The following is a 24226-nucleotide window of genomic DNA, read 5'->3' on the forward strand; positions in this document are numbered from 1 at the left end:
CAGCGGGAAGGGAAGGTGCCCAGCACCACACAGGGCTGCACCTTCATCCAGCATCCCCGTGACTTTGAGCATCTGTACCTATTAATACGGATTTAATTGTGGGTTTGTATTTTATTACCGTCACGTGAAATGAAATTAGAGCGAGGCAGCTCTGGTTCTCCGGGGAGCTTCCACGCATGCAGCCCCGCGGATTTTTCACTTCTGGGCAGGGCAAATGAGAGGAGAGCATTTGAACAAGATGTCTCTCTCTGTTCTCGTGGATAAAAAGCACTAGCCACAAAGACCACAAAGCCACAGGGACTGCAGGCACGGTGTTGTACTGCCCCAGCTTTGCAAAGCCTCCCATCCGTTTCACTCCGTTTCTAGGAGGAGATGCTTTATTCCCGCCCAGCATTCCCAGTACACGGCTTGGGGAATATGAAGGGGAGCGCACAGATAAAATTTCCTCCCTGACATCAATCAGGACAGGATTTCTCTTACGATTTGTATAGGTTTCTGATCCATTAGATCAGCCCCATTAGATTCACAAGGTCGAAGAGCCACGTGCTTGAAGGACGACGGTTCCAGGGCGTCTCGCAGACCTGCAACGTGCCTCTCAATCCATATCTTTGCTCAATACCTTATTGCTTCCGTGGAAATGACTCCCCCATTTGCAAACGATGATTAGCACTTTAATCTTTGCCTAATTACTCCTGCTATTGCAAAACGGGAGAGCAACGAAGAGTCTATACCCCACCATCATGCCACCATTGCACAGCCTGCTGCAACAGCCAACTACAATCCGTCTCCAATACGAGTTGTTGCCGACAGTCCTGTCCCAACAGCTTGGGAGCAATGACACAGCGAACCCAGGAGGACACTTCTACCTGCATATATCCACTTCATTACTGTCTCACCAGCTCAAGTCACTGTGACTTATCAGGTTTTAGGATGCGGCAAGGTCATTGCTAGCGAGGTTCTCTTATTCACGTCCTACCATTTGTTCTAGCTTATTTCTATCTAGATTCTTGTATTCTTGCCATTAAATTATGGTAATTTAAGCCTCCTGCATTCTGGGCAAGGCAGACAAAGAGAGATACCCAGTGAGGATGCCTGCCAGAAACATAGTCTGTCTGCACCTTTCAAGTATCTCTTAATTATCTCTTTCTAATGGGGAAAGGTCTGAGTTCAGGTGAGTGCTCCCTGCTCTCTTCTATTTGATTCAATTCTACGGCTCATGAAATATGCTCTCGCCTCATTCGAAGGACAAATGAAATGAAACAGCCTCTTGGAAGGAGACAAATGGAGGATGCAGCTGAAGACATAATTCAAGAGACTTTAGGAAAGTCAGATGCGGGTTTTGAAAGGTACCCAAGGAATTAATAGAGGCAAGGAAGTAATTGGGGAATAAGTCAATGAGCTTGTTGAGGCACTGCATGGAGTTACAATAGGAAGTCTGTCACAAGGAGTGTTCAGGGAGACTTTCCTCAGTCGTTTGGGTGCAGAGAGACACGATATTTGCAAGGAAGGGGATGAAAGAAGAATTTGCCAAGCAAACAAGAGGAGTGTGGAACTGGACAGCATGGAGGTAATGGGCAGAAGTCATCAGAATTCACCTCATCTTCTCCATCCCATGAGCATCCATCCCGGGCCTCAAGGAAGATGCCTCGGGATGGAGATACCTAGCAGCACTGCATCTGTTTGCCATAGCAGCAACTGCAAAGCATCGCGAGATGCCTGTAAGGCCTTAAAAACCACTAACATGAGGGGGAAAAAAAACGAGATCTCTTTGGAGTAGGAAAAGACGGAGAGGCCCTTAGTGGCACGGATGCAATGCGGGTGAAGGGAGAAGGCAGGAGATATTCCATAGGGTGCTGGGAAGACAAGAAGGTCTTCAGGGCAGCTGCTGTGAGGACCCACCACTCGTGGAAAAGGCTTCCAGAAGTGTCCCGTGAAGAGCAAGCAACACACGAGGTTGGCGTTGGCCAACCCTTCTCCCTAGGGAGCCCTGGAGATGCTCGAATCCCTGGGGCCAGGAGCAGACTGTCAACAGCCCCCATGCCCTGGTATGGCCCTGGAGAGCACCTGAGCAATCCTTTGGCTGCTCTTCTCCACCGCGCTCGTTACCCGAGGTCATTAAATACGAGGGGCCTCCCCATGCCAGCGCGGAGACTCTGCCTCGGCAGCCGGCTCCAGCCGAGCAGAAGAGGGAAGATTTGATTTTAATCACATAGATTTCAGGTTTTATTTTGCTCATTAAAATTTCTGATAAGGATTTAGTCTGACATTATGCAGTATTTGGGAGGAGGATGAGCGGCGACGGGGGACGGAGAGGGCTGCGTTTCCGCAGCAGGAGGAGATCTGGCTGCCTCCCCGTGACGGGGACAAGGCGAGGAGCAGGTGTTAGTGCAGAGGGAAGAGAGCTGGTGGGGCTGGAGGGAAAATCCTCCACAGCAAACCAAGGATGTGAGCCTTGGATTAGGAAGAATTAAGGCCCCATGCCTGGAATTATATGCAGGAGAGGAAGGGCCCTCTTTGGAGCTGCTTCCCTCCATCACAGAGCCCTGTCTCCATGCTTTGAAGGAGGAAGGTGGCCACGTTACCTGGTTGGGCCTGGCAGAAGAAACTCGGACATTTCCAGAACCTCCCAAATAGGAAAGGGCTCCCTTAAGGAAGGGCTCCCGAATCTTGGCCTCACGCTCCTCACACAGCTTTCTTCAGGGGAAAGAAATAAAAAAAAAAGAAGCGAGTGCAGAAAAACGAAACCATATGATCTCACTGCCTTCTGGAGGAGCCTGAAATACTTCAGTGGCGACGAAGGGTAAGAACTTGGAGAGGGGAGAGCGTGATTCACTCTGACTCAGGCACAAGGATGCTACTTTGCAAAGAGCTCTTTCCCCTCCATTACCCTCCTTAGCCACCCAGGGTCCAAATTTTGCTCCAGGCAGCTTCCCATCCGGAAAAGGAGCCCATGCCGGCGCCGCATCCATCCGAGCGGGCGCTGCCACCCGCCTCCGCTGCACACCAGCTGCTCGCCACTGCTCCGGAGTCCCTTGTTTGCTTGTTGATTGGGAACACAGGCAATTTGCCTCCTATTTCTTCAGCCAGCTTCTCACAAATACTATTTTAACACCTACTTAGTGCTATTCATGAAGAACAAGAAGCCGGAGGGGCCCAAATCACCCAAGCAAAGGGAGGATTTAGGGAGCTTCACCTGGCCTCGGAGGATGGCCAAGCACTTGGATCCTACCCAGAGACAGGGCAACTTCGGCACATTTTGAATCAAGGAGCATTCTTTTTGGCCCCAAGGGAATGAATCCTTATAAAGAAAAATGACTAAATCATCAAAGTTCCATAATGTGAACGGCAAGGAACACACAAGGAGCTTTTGGCCGGGGTTGTCCCCTTTCTATCCGCCCGTGCGCCCAGGACCTAGAAGCCAGGCTGCGTGTTTGGGAGCAGCAATCCCTGTGCAATGCCCAGCAATTCCCAGCAAACCAAGCGCAACCAGGACCAAAAGGACCAAGGCAGCACCTATCCACCACGGCGCCTTCATCCCGGACCACAATTTGGGATCATCTCCATTTAAGACGCCAGCCAAAGCGCACAACCGCCCACCTCAGCATCAGCCCTTTCCCACGTGGATCCCTGCTGAAAGAGCCTCCGTGTCCCCCATAGGCCCAGGAGTCCCATCCCGCCGTCCTGGCTTCCTGCAGCTCTTCCAGGAGGCCACGGCGGAGCAGGACCGGTGGCCCCATCCTGCCCATGCCACCTCCTCCGCAGGGTGCCCCTCTCCTCCCAGGTGTTCCCACTTGCTTATTAAACCGCTCCTCTCCTTTTTCTCTCCCCTCCATCTCTATTACTTTTCTTTCCAGCCAAGGAACAAGAAATAAAAGGAGATTTCTCTGTCACAATAGCGCGTCAGGCTCCTCATTCCCCAGCCCTCCTCTCGCCTCCTTTTCAACCCTCCGCACTCAGCGGAGAATTTTCCTTCATTTAAATTAAGCCTTGCTTTCAGGCTCATCTTCTCTCTCTGCCTTCCCTTTTCTCCAGAATGGACAGCACATGATGGGCACGAATACAGACCCCAGGTGCCCCCCGTGCCCTTCTCTCTATCCCGGCCTGGGCAGCAGGACGCCTGGGCCCCTCAGCACACATCCAGCCCTGCTGCCGTGCGTGGGGCCCCCATCCAACATCCCGACTGCCCAGGGCTGCTTTTTCCCCCCATTCCCTTCCTTGCTGGAGCTTTTTTGCCCCCTCGGAAGGTGTTTAACATGCCGGGACCAGCTGGTTAGCTCGGCTACACCGGGATCAGGAGCTGGAGACAAACTGCAGCTTCATTACAGGAGCCCAGGCTCTAATCCTTTTTCCTTTTTTTTTGCAAGGCTGTTTAACTTGTAAGGACAACAGATGGATACGAGGCTGCATAATGCAGTTCTCCTTCAGCTCCATCGCAGCGCCTTGGAAGTGCAAAAAAAGCGCCCGGCTGAGGAGTGGGAAGCGAGAGCAGATCTTACAGCGGTCACCCCAGATGAGGCACGAGGAGGCAGCGCGCCAGGACCGCACCTGCCAGCCCCTCTAGCTGCAGATCGGAGCAGGAACAAACTTGGTTTTTATGTCATGGCCCGCACGGAGCCCCGGGGCTGCCGGCGCGCGTCCCGGCCTCTCTCCTGGCCCCTTTCCTAGCAGGGAGGCAGCAACGCGCTTCCTTATCTGACGCAGCAGCCCAGGCAGCTGCCAGCAGGCAAACGGCGCCTTTGTTTGCCCTCGAGTGAAAGCTCGGGGAATTAAAAGCAGGAATCGCTCTCCCTTATCTGCAGCCCTGGCCGGCGCGTGCGGCTCCGACACACTCGGTGCTCCCGGCTCGGGCAGTCCCGGTGACCCCGGTCCCGCGGAGCTGGGGGACGCGCGGGGACCGGCGTCGCCTTCGGAGCCGGCTGCGCGCGCCGCCCCAGAACCCTTCTCATTAAGCGGGAATTGAATTCCGTTAATTAAAGCGAAAGGAATCAATTAACCTTATCAGCAAAACGGGAGCCCTTTGGAATAGGATCCGGGGAAGGCTCCTCTCCCTCGCCCCCCAAAACCCTCCCTGGGTGACGGGCTCCAAGCAGCAGCGCGGCCAGCGCACATCGCTCCAGCCAGGGATGTTCTGTGCATGGGATCAGGCACTGCTCGGAAGCGGAATCGGCGAGGAAAGGGATTTCAAAGCCATTAGCACACCCAAGATCTACCATCAGGCTGACGAGTGCTCGCTCTAATGCAAGGATTCAATTAATTGTTTTTTTTTCCCCTTCTCCTCCCAACTCCCCCAGTCGCTTCGCGCGGCGCAGCAGAATCGCTCTGGAGAGAAGGGAAGAGCTGAAATCAAACCCAACGGGGTTATTTGAAAGGAGATAAAAGCCTCGTTTCTGTCCCGTCCCCCTCCTCCCCAGCCGCCAACATTTGTTTTTTCCTTCCTTTGCTCTATGCCTCATTGGAACAGCTTAGAAATGCAACCATTTTAGAACTACCTCTGGATATTTTGATGTACTGGCTCCCTTTTAAATCCTGCAGAACGTGACTCCGGCAGGCGAGGCGCCCAGGGAAAGGCCTGGCAGCCCGCGCCGTTTAGTCCATGCTAATTGCCGGAGCGGCCTTGGGAAGCGGCTCTTTCCAGCTCTCCCAGCCCTTTTCCAGCCGCATGGGACACGCTCTCCTTCCAGCTCTTCGCCAACATCCTCCCGGACGCCTGGGCCCTCACGCTTTGCAGTACGGATGGGAGAACCGGGTGCCACTCCGTGGCTTCCCATGGGCAAGGATGCTCCATGAAGGAGGTGCCAAGCTCGTGTTCCAAGCGCCCATGCCTGGGTTCCTTGCGTCCTCCTGCAGGTTGTCTCCCGGGACAGCCGCTTCCACCCAAATCCATCCCATCCAATCGGCTCTGCCTCTAAAAAGCTTAGGCTAAAGGCGGCATTTAAAATCTCAATCTCTCCCCGCAATAACAACATCACCATAATAATAGCTCCCGCTGAGCACCCTTAATCTGCAGAGATCCAGGCACTTTAGAAAGGAGCAAAGCAATTACAGTGAGGGGACAGGGGAGGAAGGAACGGAGCCTCATCAAAGTACAGAGATTTTGCTCAAGGAAATCAGCAACCCGGGTGGCACCGGACCCAAATACCCCCAATCTCCCTCCAAAATAATGCCAGGAGCCTTCGCCTTACCCGAGAACACCGCTCTCCAAACAGGGGGAACATCCAGGAAGGAAAAGGAGGAGGAGGAGGCCGCAAGCTCCCAAATTCCAAGCCCTGGGTGCCACCCAGGGCAGCATTCGGGAAAACCTCGGAGCTGGGAATCGGGGAGCATTTCCTGCCGCCACCTCATCCGCATGGGGAACGCGAGTTTGGGGGCAGCGCCAGAACAGCGAGTGTTTTCGGCAGCACAGACAGAAATGGGGGAGACAAGATGCAAACATCCCAGGAACGTGCCCGGCAGCCTTTTGTGCAAGCACATTAGAATACAATACAAATGTGCCTAAAAAAGACTCAACAGAATAAATACTGCGCTTATAATAGGCCGCAGAGAGAGAAAGAGATTTAATGGCAACATATTAAATGTAAATCAACACAAAAAGGTAACTGGGAAGGGAAGAGATATACCAGCTTAGGGATTATGGCACAAAGCTGTAATATTTACTCACGGGATTAAGGCACTTATAGGAAATGAAATATTGTCCTTTTGTAATAATGCAATCCCTTGCCTTTTTCCAGGAGGATTGGCCAGATCCAGCTATTTTAGGGAGACAGACAGAAATTCGCCCCTATTATGAGCAGGACCGGGTGCCTGCAGCTGTCCTGGCTGTTCCACAGCCTTTTCCAAAGGAAACTCGCCCAAAACAAGGCCGGGTTTTCGCATTCCAAGACGGAAGGTGATGAGTGACGGAGTTTTTGGGGAAGGATCACACCAAAGCGCTTCGTGCTGACAGACCCGGACCCACTCGGCGCTTTATCTAATAATAATTCCCCGGGTAGTAAATGCAGCCCTGCTGTTTTGCTCGCTCGGGTTTTTTTCGTGTTTCCCCAGCCCACAGTGTCGCTTCTCCCGAGGCTGCCTCCCCCTCTCCGCGGAGTTAAACCGCGCTCTGATTCTATTAAACGGCACTAAACGTCGGCACAATCAAAGAGCAAATATAATTTAAGTGCCATTTGGGTCTTCCCACAGGTTCTTCGCTCAGCAACCTGTGGAGAAGCTGCCTGGTGACAGGGCTGTGGTTTAGAAGGCAGCGCGCAGCCTGTACATACAATTTCCACCCGTTCGATGGCTCTTGGGGCACTCACATGTCCCTGAGACCTAAACACTTCACAAGGACTAACCCGAGTGCCACGGAGCTCAGTTTGATCCCCCTGAGAACGCACGTTTGCAAGGAAATCCCCCCAAAACGCCGCATGCATAACCCAGACTGTGAATTTGCACGGAATTCTGCGGTTACAAAACGTTTGCTCCTCCTTACTCTGCTGCTTCACCGCACTCCTCCTCTCCAATGGAAATAGGTGGGAATTGTGCCTGCTGGAATCCCACACCCCTTGGAATCTGAGGGCCTCTCTGTGCTGTTTTCCTACCCCAACTTTCAAGCCAGGGCCTTTCCTCAAGGTCACCCGCGGATATTCAGCCTGTTTCAAACAGATGTCCAAAAATTCCCGCACAAGTCAAATGCTTCCCGCAGAAATTTGCTTTTTTGGTGAAAACCCAAGTTTCCATCAAGCAGCCGCTCTCCTGCGAATTTTTCCACCGGCTCTAATAAGTTACAATAACACCCGGCTCCGGACGGCCCCGGGCTCGGTTTTGTTGTTTGCAAACGCTGCTGGAGGCTTTGCCCACCTGTAGTTATTACTTCATTGCTTTGTGCCTGGCTGTCAAACTTCATCGCTTTTTTTTTTGCCTTTTTTTTTCCCCCTAACCTTACCACCATATGTTTCCTAATGAAAAATGTCTCCATATTCACACCTGAAATTAAGAGTCTTGGGCGAGAAAAGATATTGCACGGCACAAATACTTGTCCCTGGGAAGGACCCGTTTTGGCTGGGGTGGAAGGGAGGACCACACGCAGCATCTTCTGTTTTATAAAAAGGAAAATAGGGATTATTAGTGCTGTGGCACAGATGGAGGGACTCATTGGTTGGTCTGAGGTTTGAGGAGCGCTCCGCATTGTGGGATGCTCTGTTCTACGGCGGGGAAAAACGCAAGGAGCGACAAACCGAGCTAGCGGTGGCGGAATCGCGACGGCAAAAGGCAGATTTCCCACCTAATCCCACCGCCAGCTGCCTAAGCAGCCTAGGGAAAGCGGCTTCTGCTGCTTCCCGGGCCTCCTTGCCACGCACGTAATCCCATTTCCCTGTGTGAGCCGAGCCAGCCACGCCGCTGGCTACGGCGCGCTCAGGCTCGCCGCAAGCCTCCCGCAATTCCCAGCATCCCGTCCCGCCGGGAACGCTCCGGCTCTGCTCCGCCTGCTCCTAACGGCTCAGGGAAGTTCCACGAGGCTTTTTCCTCCCAATCCAACATCTGGCTCCCCCGCCAAAAGCAGCCGGGGCCAAACGTGACGGGAGCAGCCGCCTCCCCCAGCCAGGTGCTGGAATTAGCAGCGACGCATCCAAGGGCTGGCAAGACACTTCCGAAAGCCTCCGGGACTAACGTATCCAACACACGTTAATTAACTTGGGGTGGTTTCCTCTCCTCCTTGCTCCCTCCTTTTTTCCCCCCATCTTTCCTGGCATCCCCAAACCAAATAGAGATGCAGGTGAAACCATTTGCTGCTGCAGCAAAGGGGAGCCGGGAGGAGATGCTGCTGGCCGGGAGCATCCCGGCATGGAGAAGGGAGAGGAAGGGGATGGAGCGGCCACGAATCCAAGGGCAAGGATGGAGCGGGGACAGGCAGGCCCTGGTACACATCAAATGAGGCTTCCCCTGCTCCCCTGGGGATCTGCATTTTTCCCAGACCATCTCCCAGGTCTCAGGGGAGTTAAAACATCCCCCGGGGAGCCCACAAGGCGATTTCCGAGGTGCAGAGGCTGGTGCAAGACGCGGTGCCAAGAACGCAGTGAGCAAAGCGAGACTCGCAGCCAATTCCAGGCGCCGCCGAGATAGCGAGACATCCCGTTTAATAAAGAAAACAAACACCAAAACAGACCTCCCACCTGCTCCTCCTGCTTTCCTGCCGTGCATCCAGATTATTCATATGTTAACGAAAGTGAACGCAACTCTCTGAACCAGTTTGGCCACAGCGCGGCCCAGTTTGGGGGGCAAATATCCGGCTCGGACGCTCTCCTTCGCTGGGAACCGCAAGGATCATTCCAGGGATCGCGCTCCCAAGTCATCCTCAAGCATTGCAAGATGATGCCCATTAGCAGGGAAAGTTAATGAGGCAAAGTGTGGGGATAACGGGGGGAAAAATGAATAAAAGCAACATGAAGAGCACATGAGAGGCAAATAAAATAATTACGGCGCTCGCCATTGTTACAACAACGCAATAAATTTAATGTAATTCCTAAAGGCCAACCAGCTTGCTTTTTTACTTGCCACTTCTTTCTCTCCCTTATTTATTTTTTTAAGTTTCTTTTTACAGTTTCAGAATTATGCTTTAATTAGCATAACATTTAAATTAGCGAACGGAATCTTAATTAGCTGAGGAAATAGACTTTTGTTGGAGTGCTTGCTAAAACAAATAAATCCTCTTCCTCTTTCAAGAGCCATTTGCTTATGGCACATTTAATAGCCTAGTGTACCATAAACAATTTGAGACAAGGATAAGTAATTAAATTAGAAAACACGCCGGGAGAAGCACCCTGGCCCGGCCTTCCCTGAGCTAGAAGAAGAGTTTGCAAGTGTCAAAGGGGAAGTGTCCCCTCCGTGTCCACACAATTCCCACTTTCCAAGGGGTATCCGAAAGCCCAGCGCCCCAGTCCAACGCATTCCAAGCAGGACTCTCCTAGGACACACAGCAACAGCTTGCAGGAAGCTCAGGCACCAAGGAAAGCATCGGGAAGGGATGGTGCTCCTGGAGGAGCAGCTTTCCGGAGAGGCAGCAGCGGGTGCCGATGCCTCTGCTCCCCCTGGGCCCTGTTCCCACATCCTTCCCTCTCGGAAGCGACTCGTGCGCTCCTTTAAGCAGAGGAATTAAGTAATAGTGACGTCCTGGGAAACCCCCCAGCTGCCCATTCCCGGCTTTTAAAGCCGAGCAGAGGATGCTCTTGGACAAGCCCCTTTGGGAAGACAGGGCCAGCAAGTCGCTGAGCTGCCGAGCTGGTGCCGCTGCGCATCCCTGCGGCGCAAAAGCCGGGAAAACAGGGCACAGGATGGGACATTTTCCTAGGTCTTTATCCAGCATGCAGAGGCTGGGAGGCATAAAGCACCTCGCAGCTAATGAGCAAGGCCCTGGTGCTCGGGAATGCATCCATGGCGGCATTCCCGCTCCGCACAAGGCGCCCCGGGAGCAGCACACGGAGCGTTCCCGGTATCCGGCCTCTCTGCGCCGCTCCGGCCAGGCGACTGCAGAGAGCAATAAAAGTTTAATGGCTCCCAGCGGGTCGATTCCGAAAGAATGAAAACGCCATAAATCCAGCACAGTGCTTATGTGGAGCTTAAAAACAAACTGCTCCAATCACACTTGGCGAAGGCGGCCAGTCTTCACCGGGGATGGAGAGGAAAAGGGAAGATTTAACCTCATTCGTGCCTTGGGCGACACTCCGGGTAGAAAAAGAGAGTTTGGGCTCGCTGGGAGGTTTTGCAGGCTTTGCTTTTACTTAATGGGATGTAGAGGCACCTAATCAAATGCATCTGTGGCGGAAGCACTTGACTCAAATGCATCGCTGGCCCTCGCCAAGCAGGATGGAAAATCATCAGGGATCAGCTCAAAAACCTTCCTGGAGCACCCAGAGAAGGGAACCCATCGTTGGAGAGTCAGACGGGTGCAGGATCCTGGGAAAACCATCTCGGACACACTTTGCACCAAGCCCTACAGACCCGGATGCTCCTAAAAAGCCACAATCCAAGACACAGAACTGCCAAATACCATCACCTGCGTTGAATACACCGGGTTATTGAGTTTTTTGATTAGGTTTCAGCCCCCCGCAATGTAGAGGTGCACTCAAAAAAACAGTCTTGCCCCCTTAGGCCACGGCTTCAGGAATATTTATCGTTTTCCAAGAACAAACCAACCCATCACGCTGCAGCCGGCGCGTTCGCGGCGCGGCCCCTGGATGGATGGCTTTGGGGAAATCACTGCGGCAAGCGCGGAATGATGATGGATGGCCGAGGAAAGGGGGGAAAAGGAAGGGAAAAACAGCAGCCTGCGGAAAAACAGGGGGACAATTTACCACCTTGAGCGGAGTCACGTCTCCCTGCTCCAGTGACAAAGGCAGGTCAAAGCCCAACTCTGATGGGAAAGATGCTTAACTGCAATTACTTAACCAAAAGCACAATTATTTAATCAAAAGCATGGATGCCAATGGCTCAGTGGTGCACAGGCCAACTGCAAGGACTGACGTGCCTCGGCATCCACCGATGGAAAGAAGCTACGGGAAGGAAGACCGGAATTCACGTGGACTCTGATATCCTGTCTTAATTCCTGGCTGTCCTTAAGCCCACGTTTGAGGCAGCAATGAGAAAACAGCTCAACTGATGATAAGGAAAACAACATACTAGGCAAGTTTAGTTATCCTGGGTTATGGAAGACCAACGCTCGCCAGGTTCTCCATAGAAGGATAGTCGGGCATCTGCTGCGAGCTCTTCCAGCGCGAGGTAATAATTGAATTTGTTTTCATTTAATTTGAAGGGCCTTTAATTAAAAGCCAAGCCTGTGTGTGCAGAGAGATAAAGCCGAGCACGTGGAGGCTGGGGGTAATTTGGGTGCTGAATGCAATAATTAATTGCAAGCGCGGAGGTCAGGAGAGCGGCTCTATCTCCCCGCGATCGGCGCGCGGCGCCGGCCACGCGAGCGGGACGGGCTCGCCAGCCCCGGAAACGCTTAAGTGATTTCTGAAGCCTTAATAGCAATTATAGAGCAGCGTGGAGGTTAATTTGCAGAGTTCGTTAATCAGAGGAATAAACACGCCAGCGATTGCCACAAAAAGGCGACCGGAGGAGATGGAGAAGTGACTTCAACAACAGCCACGGAGATTTGCCATCCTTGGCTTTTTCACCCCAAATCGCCCCGTAAAACCCTCAGCCTCTGGCCGAGGGCTCCCGCTGGACAGGCCCCAGGTCCACAAGCCCAGGGGCACCCAAATAACACGGCCATGCGCTGATTTTTCCCCCTACTCCATCTCCAACCCACTCCGCAATCTTTCACGCGCTCGGCGCTCGCCTCCGCGAGCTGCAGGACGCGGCCGGCACCGGCGTTAACTTTCCTGCCTGCTCGAGCCGTGCCTAATTAAACATTTTAATTAAAATCTACAAGAGTGATTGCTCCTGTCATGCCGCGAGAGGAAGGCTAATAAAGTCCCTCGCATCCAGCCCAAGGACGTGCCGCCAAAGCAGCCCGGGAGGCAGCAACAAGACGCTGCACCACGAGCTGCCGAGAAACCTTCCAGAAAACCCTCTGCAAGAAGCCTGCGAGGCAGCAACAAGACTCTGCACCACGAACTGCCAAAAAACCTTCCAGAAAACCCTTTCCTAGGTGAGAAACCTCGGGCTGGCGGAGCAAACCCGAGAGCATCGTCCACCAGCCCCGTCCTCCCCTGGGCAGCCCTTCCCGGCGCTCTCCCGGCGCCCGTCAAGAGCAAACAGAGCGTTGGATGGCGGCGGAGTGAAAAATTCATCAAAAAAAAAATAAAAACAAAAATAAAAGCCAAATCAGACGCAGAAATGCACACATCTGCATTTGAGGAAGCAGCGAGAGAGCCCGCTCAAAAACTTTTTGATCAGAGCGCACAGCCTCAAACCCTGGCAGAGAAAATGTATTCATAATTTATTAAAAAAAAATAATTCATAATTTATCTTAAAACTCACAAGACTGGCTTTTTTTTTTTTCTTTTCTCCCCATTCGCCTCCCGTCTGAGAAACGAGGTTTTCTGCAGCTCCCCTGAGGAGCGGCAGACGCAGCCATCCGAGCACAACCCGGTGCCACCCGAACTCGCCTCAAATTCCAAGAAAAAGCCAGGGCGGAAAACCGCATCCCTGAGCCCTCCCGTGCAGATTCCCAGTTTTGCTGTTGCTTCTCCCTGGCCCCAAATAAAGCATCCTCGCTTCAGACATATTAGATCGTGGACTTTTTACACTTCCAGAGACACTGGTTATAATATCTTTTTAACAACGTGGGGTAGAATCTATTTTCTTCTTCCACTGAGCTGAAAAATACTGTTTTCTCAGGAAAGAAGAAGAAAAAAAAAAAGAAATAAAGAACAAAAAACCGCTATTGATTTTGTCTAGGGTCAGAATAAAATATCATTGGAGTGGGTGTTGAAATCCTCAGCCACGAATTATTTCCAAAGTGACAGTTTGGGCTGTGAAGATTTTTTTTCCTTGTGAAATAAAACAAAACAAATGAAAAATTGTGTTCTTCCTTTATAGGTTATGTAGTCAAGGCTTCCACGGGCTCCAGCTGCTTCCCGCTGGGTGCATTAAGTGCTTCAATCCATCCTCTTGCCATTCCCACCCCCTCCGGAGCCAGTGCCCATCCGGAGCTGGGGAAATCATTGCCCGGACACGCGACACCCTCTGCATCGTGGTCACTGCAGCATCTCCTCTTGCTTATCCCATGTGTCTGGAATTTAATTCCCATTTACAAGCACCATCCGCATCCCTCCAACCTACCCGTCTCCACTCTCAGGCTGCAGGTCCCTGCCTCTCTCTCCCAGCTCGATTTTATTTATTTAGATTTATGCAGATGCCCCAAGAGGTCACCTACCCATATGCTCTCTGTGCCCTTGACATAACTTGACATAACTGCACAAGTGCCAAAAAATTCAAGCATCACCCAGACCTGATGAGGTGCCTGAGCGACCTCGTGGCTCTGCAAGCTCCAAGACAGCCAAGATCCCCCAAGTGCGCCAAGGTCACACCAGGGGATGGGGGGACCATGCTTGGTCAACACTGCTTGGTCAACAGTAGACGTCATTTTGGGGAAAAAAGACCCGTCTTGCTTAGAAGGGGATGCCCAAGCTCATGGCCTGGGGTTGAGGAGCTGCCCACAGGAGCAGAGCTCCCACTCGTCTCCGAGGCGCTGTAGGATCTCTCCGCAGCAACTCCTCACGCTTCCCGGCCATCGCTCCCTTGGGAGCGAGCGCGGAGAGCAAACTAATGAGCCCATTAGACTTAATTAAGCTAACGTGAAATTATTTACTTAATCTGGGAAGATCTTACGATGGCGAGAAATCCCCACGGAAAAGGCGTGCAGCTGCCTGGCGCAGGCTAGCGGGAACGCGCGGCAACGGAGCACGCGGAGCCGTGTCTTCCGATGGCTCCGTTTGCTCCAAAATCCCCGGGAAAACCAGCCTGGGCCAAGGGAAAACCAGCACACAGGGGAGAAGTGACGTTGCTCATGCACAACCGTCCGGTCTTGCAGGAAGAGGAGCCCGTGGGGTCACCAGGAGACGCGCGCGGAGCGGAGGCTGCTGCAAGGAACGCGGGTTTTGCCTCTCATTGATCTCCACGTTTCGCTTGCCTTTTTTTTTTTTTATTATGTTAAAAAAATAGCTTAATGTCGCTTTGAATTCTTAATACGACCGAGTTCTTTCTGCCACTTATTTTGTTTTGTCATGCACTACATACAATTACACGTCTCTAATCCGCAAATCCTCCCCCGACACCGGCGCACGTGCCAAGCCTCTGCTCTCGGCAGCCCGGGAACCTCCCGGCTCGGAGCACGAGCGGCCTCCAAACCACCTACTTAGACTTATTCAGTGGCCAAGAGCTGCCGCTGGGATGAGGATGCCCGATGTGATGCTGGCGGGACGGGAGCGCCGGGAAAGGCGCCTGCATCCAGCAAAAGCCACCCCGCTCCGCATCCCGCAAGCGGCGTTTTCCGCATCTCCCCCCGGAACGAGCTCACCCGCCAGAGAGGAGCTCAGCAAAAGCTGGCAGGAAAATGATCTAATTAATAAGCAGCAGCAGCAGCGCTGCCTCCGCGGCCGGATCGGGGAGAAAAAGGAGGAATTGGGGCTTTTCGCGGGGCGCGCGATGCCGGGCGCCGCTCGGACGGGGAAATGGCACAGGGAATTTCTCCAGCCTGGCGTCAAATCCAGCCTTCGCCTCCGAACGCCTCATTTATTCCAGCGCCTTCCTTAGAGGCCGGTGTGGATGGGGGGATTACGGCGAGGCCGCAGCTGGAGCAATAACAATAATAATAAGCAGAAATAGTTAAGTCGCGGCAGTATCTCTCACGCGTTCATCATCCGGCAGGAGTTGCCCTTTCTTTTCCCGGGAAAGCCCATCCCGGCTCCCTGCAAGCTGGAGCATCCAGGCACCTTTTCCCATCCAGCTCCATGGAGTCAATGGGAAAAGCAGCCTCTCGGGAAGCTTCTGGGCATGGGGGCTTTTCCCTGCCTCTCTTGGTGAACCCAATTAGGCATATGCTGAGGAAAGGGTGTATGTATATTAGATTTTAATTAAGCAATGTTAATTATAATCTATGAGATGTGCTTACTGCTTATCTGATAATTATGAGAAAGCCAATTTGGCTGCTGGCTTGTGACTAATTAAGTGGAATTAGTAATGATAATTATAGATTTAATTTTTTGTTTGCCTTTATGGGCAAAGGGGGCGAACTGACTTGGAGGGCCGGGCGGCGCGAAGCGGCCGCCGCACCAAGGCCTCGGCCCAAAGAGCAAGGAGCCACCACGGCTTTTCCAGGGAAAAGGGGTCGGCGGGAAGAAACAGCTCATTGGGAGAGAAAAAGAAGTTTGGTGGAAACTGCAGGATGTAAAAAAACTCCAGCAAACATCACAGCAAGCTCGAGGGTGGCTCTTAGGCGCGAGAGATTAAAGGAGAGCAAACTCGAGATGCTTTTTCCTTTTTTTTTTTTTTTTCTCATTTCAGGCCTGACTTGAGTGCAGGCCTCTTTATAAAGAGAATAATCCCCCATGAGTCACGCAGCTTTTCATGCAAAAAAAAACCAGCTCGCATCAGCCTGAAGTGACCAAAACCTGCTGCTCTGAGGGTCAACATTTGCCTTCCTGCCTAAGCAAGAAACAACCAAAAACTCCCCTTTCCCTAAGGAAGCAAAATCCTGACAGGGAGGAGAGCGAAGCCAAATCTCCTTTCCCCAGGGTTTGCTGGAGAAATGCCACGAAAGCCGGCGCGTGTTTTTTGCATAATTCCACAGATTCCCCCCGCCATTCCCACCCCAAGGCGCATTCCCGGAGCGCATCCCACCCGTTACTATGTCGCTGGCAGCTCCGCGCTGGAGCGTTTCTGCTGAATCACATATTCAGGATCCTGCACTTAATTTCCCTGCAATGCATTTAATGCCTCCGCTTCCTGTCCTAAAGAGCCCTGGGATTCATCGGGAGCAGAGCGCAAATGGCTCTGACTCCGACCTCGCGCTCGGCTTTGCAGGGAAATAATTCACACGGATTTCCCCGGTGAGCGCCAAGGAAGGTCAGTGTCTTCCTAAATGTATAGACATATACATTGAGGAAGGTCAGTTTATAGATATATATAAAAAGAGTGCAGGGATGGAGCAGGATGTGGGCCGGACCGGCACGCTCGGCAGCTGGGATTTCTCCTGGAGAACAAGGAAAGGCAGGAGCTGGTAAAAGCTCCAGCTTGTAATTTCGTTGCACCTTCTCCGCTCGATAAATGGGTTTCACTCAGAGCAGCTCTTCCATCCAGCCCAAAAAGGAGCTGAAGGGCGAGCTGATTGCATCGATCGCGCGGGCGCTTTTCCAGGCGGGAGAGCGGCCCCGCTCCTCGCCGTTCCCGCCCGGAGCGCCCCGGGATGCGCCACGCTGGGCATCCTCCAAGGCGGCCTTGGCCACGCGCCTTCCCGCTGCTCCCGATAAATCGCGCGGCCCCGGTGCCAGCCCAGCTGGGCAGCGAGAGAAAGGGAGGCGGCGAGGGCTTCGCTCCAGCTCCCAACGGGCGGAAAATTGTTGCCTTGTTCCCTGAAATTTCGCGATTTGAAGGGAAAAAAAAGGGGGGAAAGAAAAAAAAAGTCCTCCCGCGTTAGGCAATATCCTGTCGGAGCGGCTCTGCTCTGCACGGAGCCGCCGCGGCTATTCCTGAAGGGCCGATTCCCAATGGGTTTGGGAAGCGGGAAGAGCTTAGGGCCAAGCCAGGAATCACCCCCAGCTGGGAAAGCACCAACAGCCTGGGAATGGGATGCTCCCTATGAGCAGCACAGCAGGGACCTGGAGCCATGGGATGTGCTCCCTGCAACGGGCACCTTCCTGCTCCTGGAAAGTGCAGCCCCGAGCCAAGCCAAGGGCGCATTATTTATTGATTTTCTTTATAACTAAGCAACTTTTGCCAGCAAACAGTACTCACCATAGGAACGTTCTGATGAGCAAGGAAACCTACGTTTTTTTCCAAGCAAAAACCAAAACAAACAAAAGATTTGTGGGAAATTGTCCAAGCAGCCCTATGAGCATCACGTCTAGGCCCCTAAGACAGCTCTGCCCAGGTGCTCAGAAGAGCCTTTTCCAACACAGGAGGTCCCAACATGGAGGTTTTTCCACCTGGATTTGAGTTACAGCTAGGATCAGAGCACAGCCTTTTAACTCTCCGTGTCATCCGCCCATAGCACGGCTCCACTTTTTATTTTTTCTACATTAAAAACGTCATTTCTTTCCATATTTAACCACCGCAAGGTCATTTAGGTGGCAGCTGCGAGCAGCCCAGCCAGGGAAGCAGAGGAGCAGAGCCCTGTCCCACTGGCCAGATAAAAGGCCGGGATGCTGCGCTTCATTCCCGTGTTTTCAGCGGATGGATCCGCACATTCCGGCGTGGGGGGGCTGCTGTCAGACCCCCCTGGGCGCAGAGGGGCTGGCATCGCTTTCCCTGCTCATCAGGAGCCCCGAGGAGCGAAATTGCACCGTTCTCCAGCCAATTTCTGCTCCTTTTTAATTCAGCCCGGCTCCTCCTGACCTTGGCTCGCCGGAGTCGCAGAGTTTCTCCGCGCAGCTAGCACCAATTACAGAGGTGTGAAAACGGAAGGCTTTCAACCCCGAGAGCAAAGCCGAGGAACAGCCGCTCGGAGCGGGCTCGGAAACATCCCCCCTGCCCGCTCCGCAAGGCACAACGGAGCAACGCGGCTTCCAAAACGGAGAGGAGCCTTCCCAACGGCAGCGATCCCCTTTTCCGGGAAAGAAGCGCCCGCCACGCGCTGCATCCGCGCGCCCCGGGGTCATTCCGTAAGTGCTGCCCGGATTCAAGCCAAGAGCAGCCCCATCGGATGCTCCTGCCCGTAAATCCTCCCACGTGGGCCAAGGGCCGGCTCACGGCTTAGCCTAATTGCTCCTCACAGCGTGTGCAATCAGCAACACCTTATTAAAAGCCAAATATATTATCCCGCCCACTTAGGGCTGCTTTAGAAAGATGAAGTTTCCAACCCTATGGCAAGGAATTGCCCAGCCGGAGGCCACCGGCGTGGGGAGCAATGGGTTCTGCAAAACACTTGCCATTTTCTGCAAAACACTCGCCGTTTTCTGCAAAGCAGAGATATTCCCCATGCCCAGGGAAGTCATCACGTGCACATCCCTCCTCTGCTCTGCCGGGTGCAGATGCCACCTCAAGCTGTTATTTCTTACTGCTTCCCACGTGCCAGGGACAAGGGACCTGCCGCGGCGGCGCCACGGGCTGTGATTCCCAAAGGAAATGGCTCGTCCCGAGCCAAACGCCGGCAATAGCCGGGCTCTGCGGTTCAACGAGTTCGGATGGGAGCGGGATCGATACGCGCTGCCGGCAGGTAATTGGGTCTCACGCCGTGATGAGCAACCCGGCTCGCTCGGAAGCTGCAAACTTTAATCTTCCTCCATTCCGGCGACGCGCAACGCAGAGGGAAGAGCAGATCAAAGGAGAACGGACCAAATCTTGCTCAGATTGCAGAGAAAAAGGCCATTTTGAAGCAAAACGGCCCGTGCATCAACGGCGCTGCATCCTGAGAGGGCTCGAGCACAGGGTGGCCCGGGAAAGTTGCCACCTCTCCACTATGGCCACCTGCAATGGGGACATTTTATGCTGTCCCCGATGCTCCAGCAGATACCGAGGGACAGGGACCTTTTGCAGCGGGCAGATAGTGAGGGGTTTCCACGCGGTGACATTTCCCTGGCCAAATTAAAATGCGCCGCCACGGAGCCTAAATGTCATTAGCCTCATTAGAGGTGATGGCGTTGAAATAAATACAAAAGAGGGAAAAAAATTAAAGTGGAAATTAGCCAGAGCCATTAAATAAAGTAAACAACTGGGCAGCTCCCGCAGGGAATGCACCAATGGATCCAGTCTGGGTTGGAAGGGATGGGCAGGAGACATGAGCGGCCAAGCAATTTGGGTCCGAACGCAGCTAAATTTGACCCGTCCTCCTGTGATCCGCTCTTCCCTCTCCATTCTGCTATTTTTGCTTTTTTTTTTTTTTTTTTTTTTTCTCATCAGCAGCAGCCGCTCCAGGTTTCTCTCGGCTGCCTCCCGTCGAATTAGCGGCCGGCGCTGCCGCCTCTCGCTGATGCGCCGTGACAGCGGCGCAAGGTGCGGGCCCCGCTGCGAGAAACGCGGTTCTGCCCCCACGCTGGGGAGAAATCCCACTCCGTGACCCCTCTTGCTGCTTCCTTTGGGGAGGCAGAGCCACGCGGCGGCCCTCGCGCCATCCCGCTCGTGACAGAGCAGATTTGAGAGCCCGGAGATCGGCCGCCCCCTCCTTCCCTTCTGTCAAAAATTATAAGCGTCATTTTCCAGCTTGCTGAACAATCAAAGTGTGGCCTATATTCGCCGGAGCTCCTGCCACACGCCGCGTGCATAGCAACAAGTTCGGGAAACAAAAGCCAGGAGAAAACAGCTGGCGGGGACGAGGCGGCGGGCTGGGAATTGGCACCCATCCTTCCCATGGGAAAGGCTGCGCATAGGGAAGCGGCCGGTGCCACCTCCCCAGGTGACGGCAGCAGAGCCTTGGGGATGGTTTTGGATGGAAACTTGTCTTGCAAAGGAATAAGGAGCTGCTGAGCGAGCTGCTGCCTGTGACCGCCGGGGTCAGGGCTTCATTACTGCATTAACCTTTCCTGTCTTTACATCTCGCAAGAGTGAATTGGCAACGAGACGGCACAAGCCTCGATGGGGAAACGTGTCTTTCCAAACAAAAGAGGGAAAAAAAAAGAAAAAAAAAAAAAACAGAGGTGGGAGAGAAAGAGAGAAAAAAAAAACACAGGCAAATAAGCTATTACAGCTAATAATAACTTTGTGGTGCTATTTTCTCCAGGAGCCTTCAAGTTGTGATGTTTCCCTTCCCTCTAATTACACCTTGCAAAAGCAGGTTCCCTCCGCGCCCCGATGCCGCAGGATCCCTGCGAATCCGGGCGGGAAGGAGCCCGCGGCCCCCGCGCGCCCCGCCGGGTAAAACGCGTCGGCGCCAGCGGCCGCCAACGCTCCCCGCCGGCCGCTGCACGCGGAGGACGCGGCGGTGACGGCCGCTGTCCTCACACTGCCCACGTCCCTCGGTCCCAAGGGGACAAGCATTGCCTGGCCCCAACTGGTAACGTGACGGGGAGATTTTCCAGCCATCCCCTGTGTACTTGGCACCATCGTGTCCCTGCATCCTCCTCCTCCTGGAGGGGCACATTGCACGGCCCCGTGCTCGCGCTGGGCATCAGGTCTACCCCTGCCTCCCTTGGAGGCTCCTTTGCGCCCTGCTCCCGCAGGACCCACGGATGCGCACGCTCCCACATGGAAGTTTGAGCCCCTGGCGCTGCTTGCGGTGAGCAGCGCCGTTTTCCCAGCCAACCTTTCCCCGCTCCGGGCTCCTTCCCGCACGTGCCACCGCTGCGCCGAAAAGCGCCGCAACCGAGCGCCGGGGAGCTGCGGGAATCACAGCCACGCATCCCCCCCGCCCGCAATCCCGCTGCAAAAACACACATTGGGTTAGGAGCGCAGCCCGGAGGCACCGTCCTGTGCGCGCCGCGGCCAGGACCCTCCCGCTGCTAGAAACGCATCCCACCATCAAAAGATGCCGGCGACTCGGACCCCAAAACGTGCATCTCCATCCCCCCCCGATGGTGACGGAGCCCCGAGCATCAGCGCAGGTGCTTGCAGGGGGGAGACGCATTTTCGCCTTGCAAAGGGAGCCCGGCACGAGCGGGGATGCAGGGGGGCTGCGGGGACACGCGAAGTTCGGGGAGGGGAACGCGGCTCGTCCCGGCCCGCGGCGCTCGGCCCCGCGGCGCGGGCGCTCTGCCCTACCCGGCACGAAGAGCAGGGCAGCGGCGGCGGCGACGGCGACCCAGCAGGCAGGCGGGTACATGTTGGGGCTGCGGTAGGCGAGCGGCGGCCGCGCTCGCTGCTGCTGCTGCTGCTGCCGCGCTCTCGCCTGCGCGGAATCCTGAGCAGGTTTAAATCCACCGTCGGCGGAGGGAGGAGGGCGAGCTGCAGGCGCGGGGAAGAGCCGCGAGCGGGCGGCGAGCGCCGAGCTCCCCCGCGCGCGCCCGCACGCACGCGGGAACGGCCGCCTCGCCGCCCTCCCGCGCGGCCCCCATTGGCTCCGCGCGCTGAGTGACGGCCCGCGCTGCGGGACGCTGCGGGGATGCGGGACGCTGCGGGATGCTGCGGGAGCCGTGCTGCCCCGTGCATCCCGTGCAATCCATGCCCCCGCATCCCGTGCTCCCCGCGGGACACGCATGCAAGAAGAGCCTCCCCGCACGCTCCTTTTCAGCACAAATTGGGCCCAATCGCACGTTTTCCCACCGCCCCGCGCGGGACCCCCCGTCGCACGCTCACATCCCAGTCCCCCGCTGCATCCCGGCCCCACTCGATGATATTTCCCAGCAGGAACGCTCCCCCCGTCCAGCAAAAAGCATCCGCAGCCTAAGGCCTTGAGCTGGTTTCCCGAGAAAAGTTTTGAAATGAAATAACACTTATTTCTGACATTTCCCCAAACAGAAGCATCTCCGACTCATATTTCGCGTTCGTTGCAGCCTCACTAATAATACATTTTAAGCATCTTAAAATGCTTGGAGGCGAAAGCAAAGGCTTTGCTTTGCTCAGAACAACCTCCCTCCCTACTCGCTGGGGGCTCAAGGTCTCCTCTCCCTTTCAGACCATTCGCCCCTCTCCCCCCAGCACTGCTTGCCGGCCCTCCAGGGCCAACGGAGGCACCATCCTGCTCCGTTTGACGGCTCCCAAACACACAAATATAAATCCACGGCTGCCTTGGGCTGATAGAGCTTTCTGGGGTAGCTGGCGACTACAGGGCTGTTAATTTTCCGAGGCGAAGCAGGGAAAAAAATGCGTATTTAAACATGACAAGCGGCACTAGATCTGCAAGACACTATGGTCTGGTGGGCACATTTCAACACGATTTTCTGTGCCCATCTCCAGGTCCTTTTCCCAATCCGCCTCAATTTCCCACAGGGATCAGTGTGGTCCCCCAGGCCCAGAGCTTCCCGGAAAGCGGAACATCCCAAGGAAAGGGGAGGCCGAGCGCGGAAGGAGCCGCCGCAGCCCCGGTGCTGCCTGCGCCCGTCGCGTCTCTCCCAGTGCAAGGCTACCCTTTTCTCCTTGACATCTTGTTAGAATGCGAGCACAACAGCTATTGATTTGCATTTCATGCAAGGGAAGAAGAGGAGAGAAAAAAATAGTAGTTTATTTTAAAAAGAAAAAAAAGACTCTGAACTCGGGGCTGCTGGAGGAATAAGCAGAGCGGCAGCAAAGGCGCATGTTGTTATTGGAGCCTCCCTCGGCCTCGACTCCCTTCACAGCCCACGGGGACCTTTCGGGAGCCCAAGGCTCGCGTGCGGAGCTCGGGGATCTTGCGGATGCTTCACGTTCCCGGGATCTCTACAGGCCCCTGAGGGCGCCCGCCGGAGCTCCGAGGCTCCTTTGCAAAGGACTCCAGCATGAAGGCATCGCCGGGGCCCGGTGGTCTCTGCTGGAAGCCTTCCCTGCTGCCTCTGTTATGCTGGAAACCTTCCCTGCTGCCTCCGTTATGGAGCTATTCCCAGCTCAACTTCCACCACCACCGCAAGGAGCTTTTCATGCCGTGACCCCCAAGCACCTTCCAGCCCGCAAGCCGAGCCCCACAGGGAGGAAATATCGTCCCCTCTATGAGGCAGGAGGGTCAACCAACACGGGAGGACGCGACGACAGGCGGCAGCCCAGCAAGAAGGGCCGGCAAGAGCAAACGTAGAGAGTTCAGAGCCGCGCGATGCAAAAAACAACCTGCCGACAGCAGGAGCGGTGACACGGGCGAAGATCCGACGCGGCCACCTTCGCTCGGGGGCCTTGCCCTCACCCGGAGGATGCTCAGCCCGCAGCTTGGGTTTGCAAAGAGCAGCTCAACCCCCTTCCCTCCTGCAAAGCCTTTTAATTAGAAGACGGCACATTGAAATCCTGCTGCACAGGGTGACACCAGCGCCCGGCTCCGCGGGCAGCAACGCGAGGGCATCTCCGAGCTCGGGTGATGGAGCAGGTGCCTGGGGAGGGGGCAACGCACCCGCTCTCGGCACACAAAGTATTTTCCATATGCTGCCTGATCAGTTATACATTCCTTAAAATGCTATTGCACAGATATTTCAGAGGCATCGTGTAGTACCATCTGTTATGTTACATGCCGCACGGAGCCCGGCCAATTCCGAGCTCCTGTAATTTTATCTCCTCCATTTCGTATGCGGCACAGGCGGTTTTGCAAGGCAACTCGACAGAGGATGGGAATTTGCAGGGGGATGGAGCGAATCACAAGGCAAGGCCCGCGCGGCCGGCGGTGACAGCTCCCGCTGGCTCCCCGGAGCCTGTTTTGTTCCGCACCTGGAAAACCTGCTGGCAAATTCACCTAGACACCCCCCTGCCAAGCGGCTACGGCAGGAAACGAGCCGGAGCCTGGGAGCAGAGCGGAGAGGGAACATCCCGGCCTCCGGATCCCGGTGCCAACGCGCTCCCGGGCACCCCGCGCTGCCCCTCGCACCAGTTTATTCCAATTTCATCCGGAAAAGGGACATGGAGAAGAGGAACCCTCCAGATTTCCTGCGTTTTGCTGGCTCCCTCCTCTGGCACTTGGAAATATTTGTGTTTTGTGGCTGCTGTGACCACCCAGGAACCTGAGCTAGCTCCTTGGAGCATCCTTCTCCCAAGCCAAACAAGT

At 54.6% G+C, this 24226-nt stretch overlaps 1 protein-coding gene across 1 annotated transcript in view; it reads right to left on the reverse strand.

The window, feature by feature from the left end:
* Positions 1-21443, reverse strand: part of LOC104575964 (opioid-binding protein/cell adhesion molecule homolog) — a gene marked incomplete at its 3' end in the record, with an annotated part of 115623 nt that extends 94180 nt beyond the window's left edge. The window contains exon 1 of the mRNA XM_088534554.1: positions 21334-21443. Within this exon, the coding sequence (XP_088390680.1) occupies positions 21334-21394 (61 nt within the window). The remainder of the gene's footprint in view (positions 1-21333) is intronic.
* Positions 21444-24226: the final 2783 nt, after the last annotated feature.

The sequence above is a fragment of the Tinamus guttatus genome, unplaced genomic scaffold, assembly GCF_059628265.1.
Source record: "Tinamus guttatus ecotype Peru unplaced genomic scaffold, ASM5962826v1 Tinamus_guttatus_pri_ptg000566l, whole genome shotgun sequence".
NCBI classification, from domain to species: Eukaryota; Metazoa; Chordata; class Aves; order Tinamiformes; family Tinamidae; genus Tinamus; species Tinamus guttatus.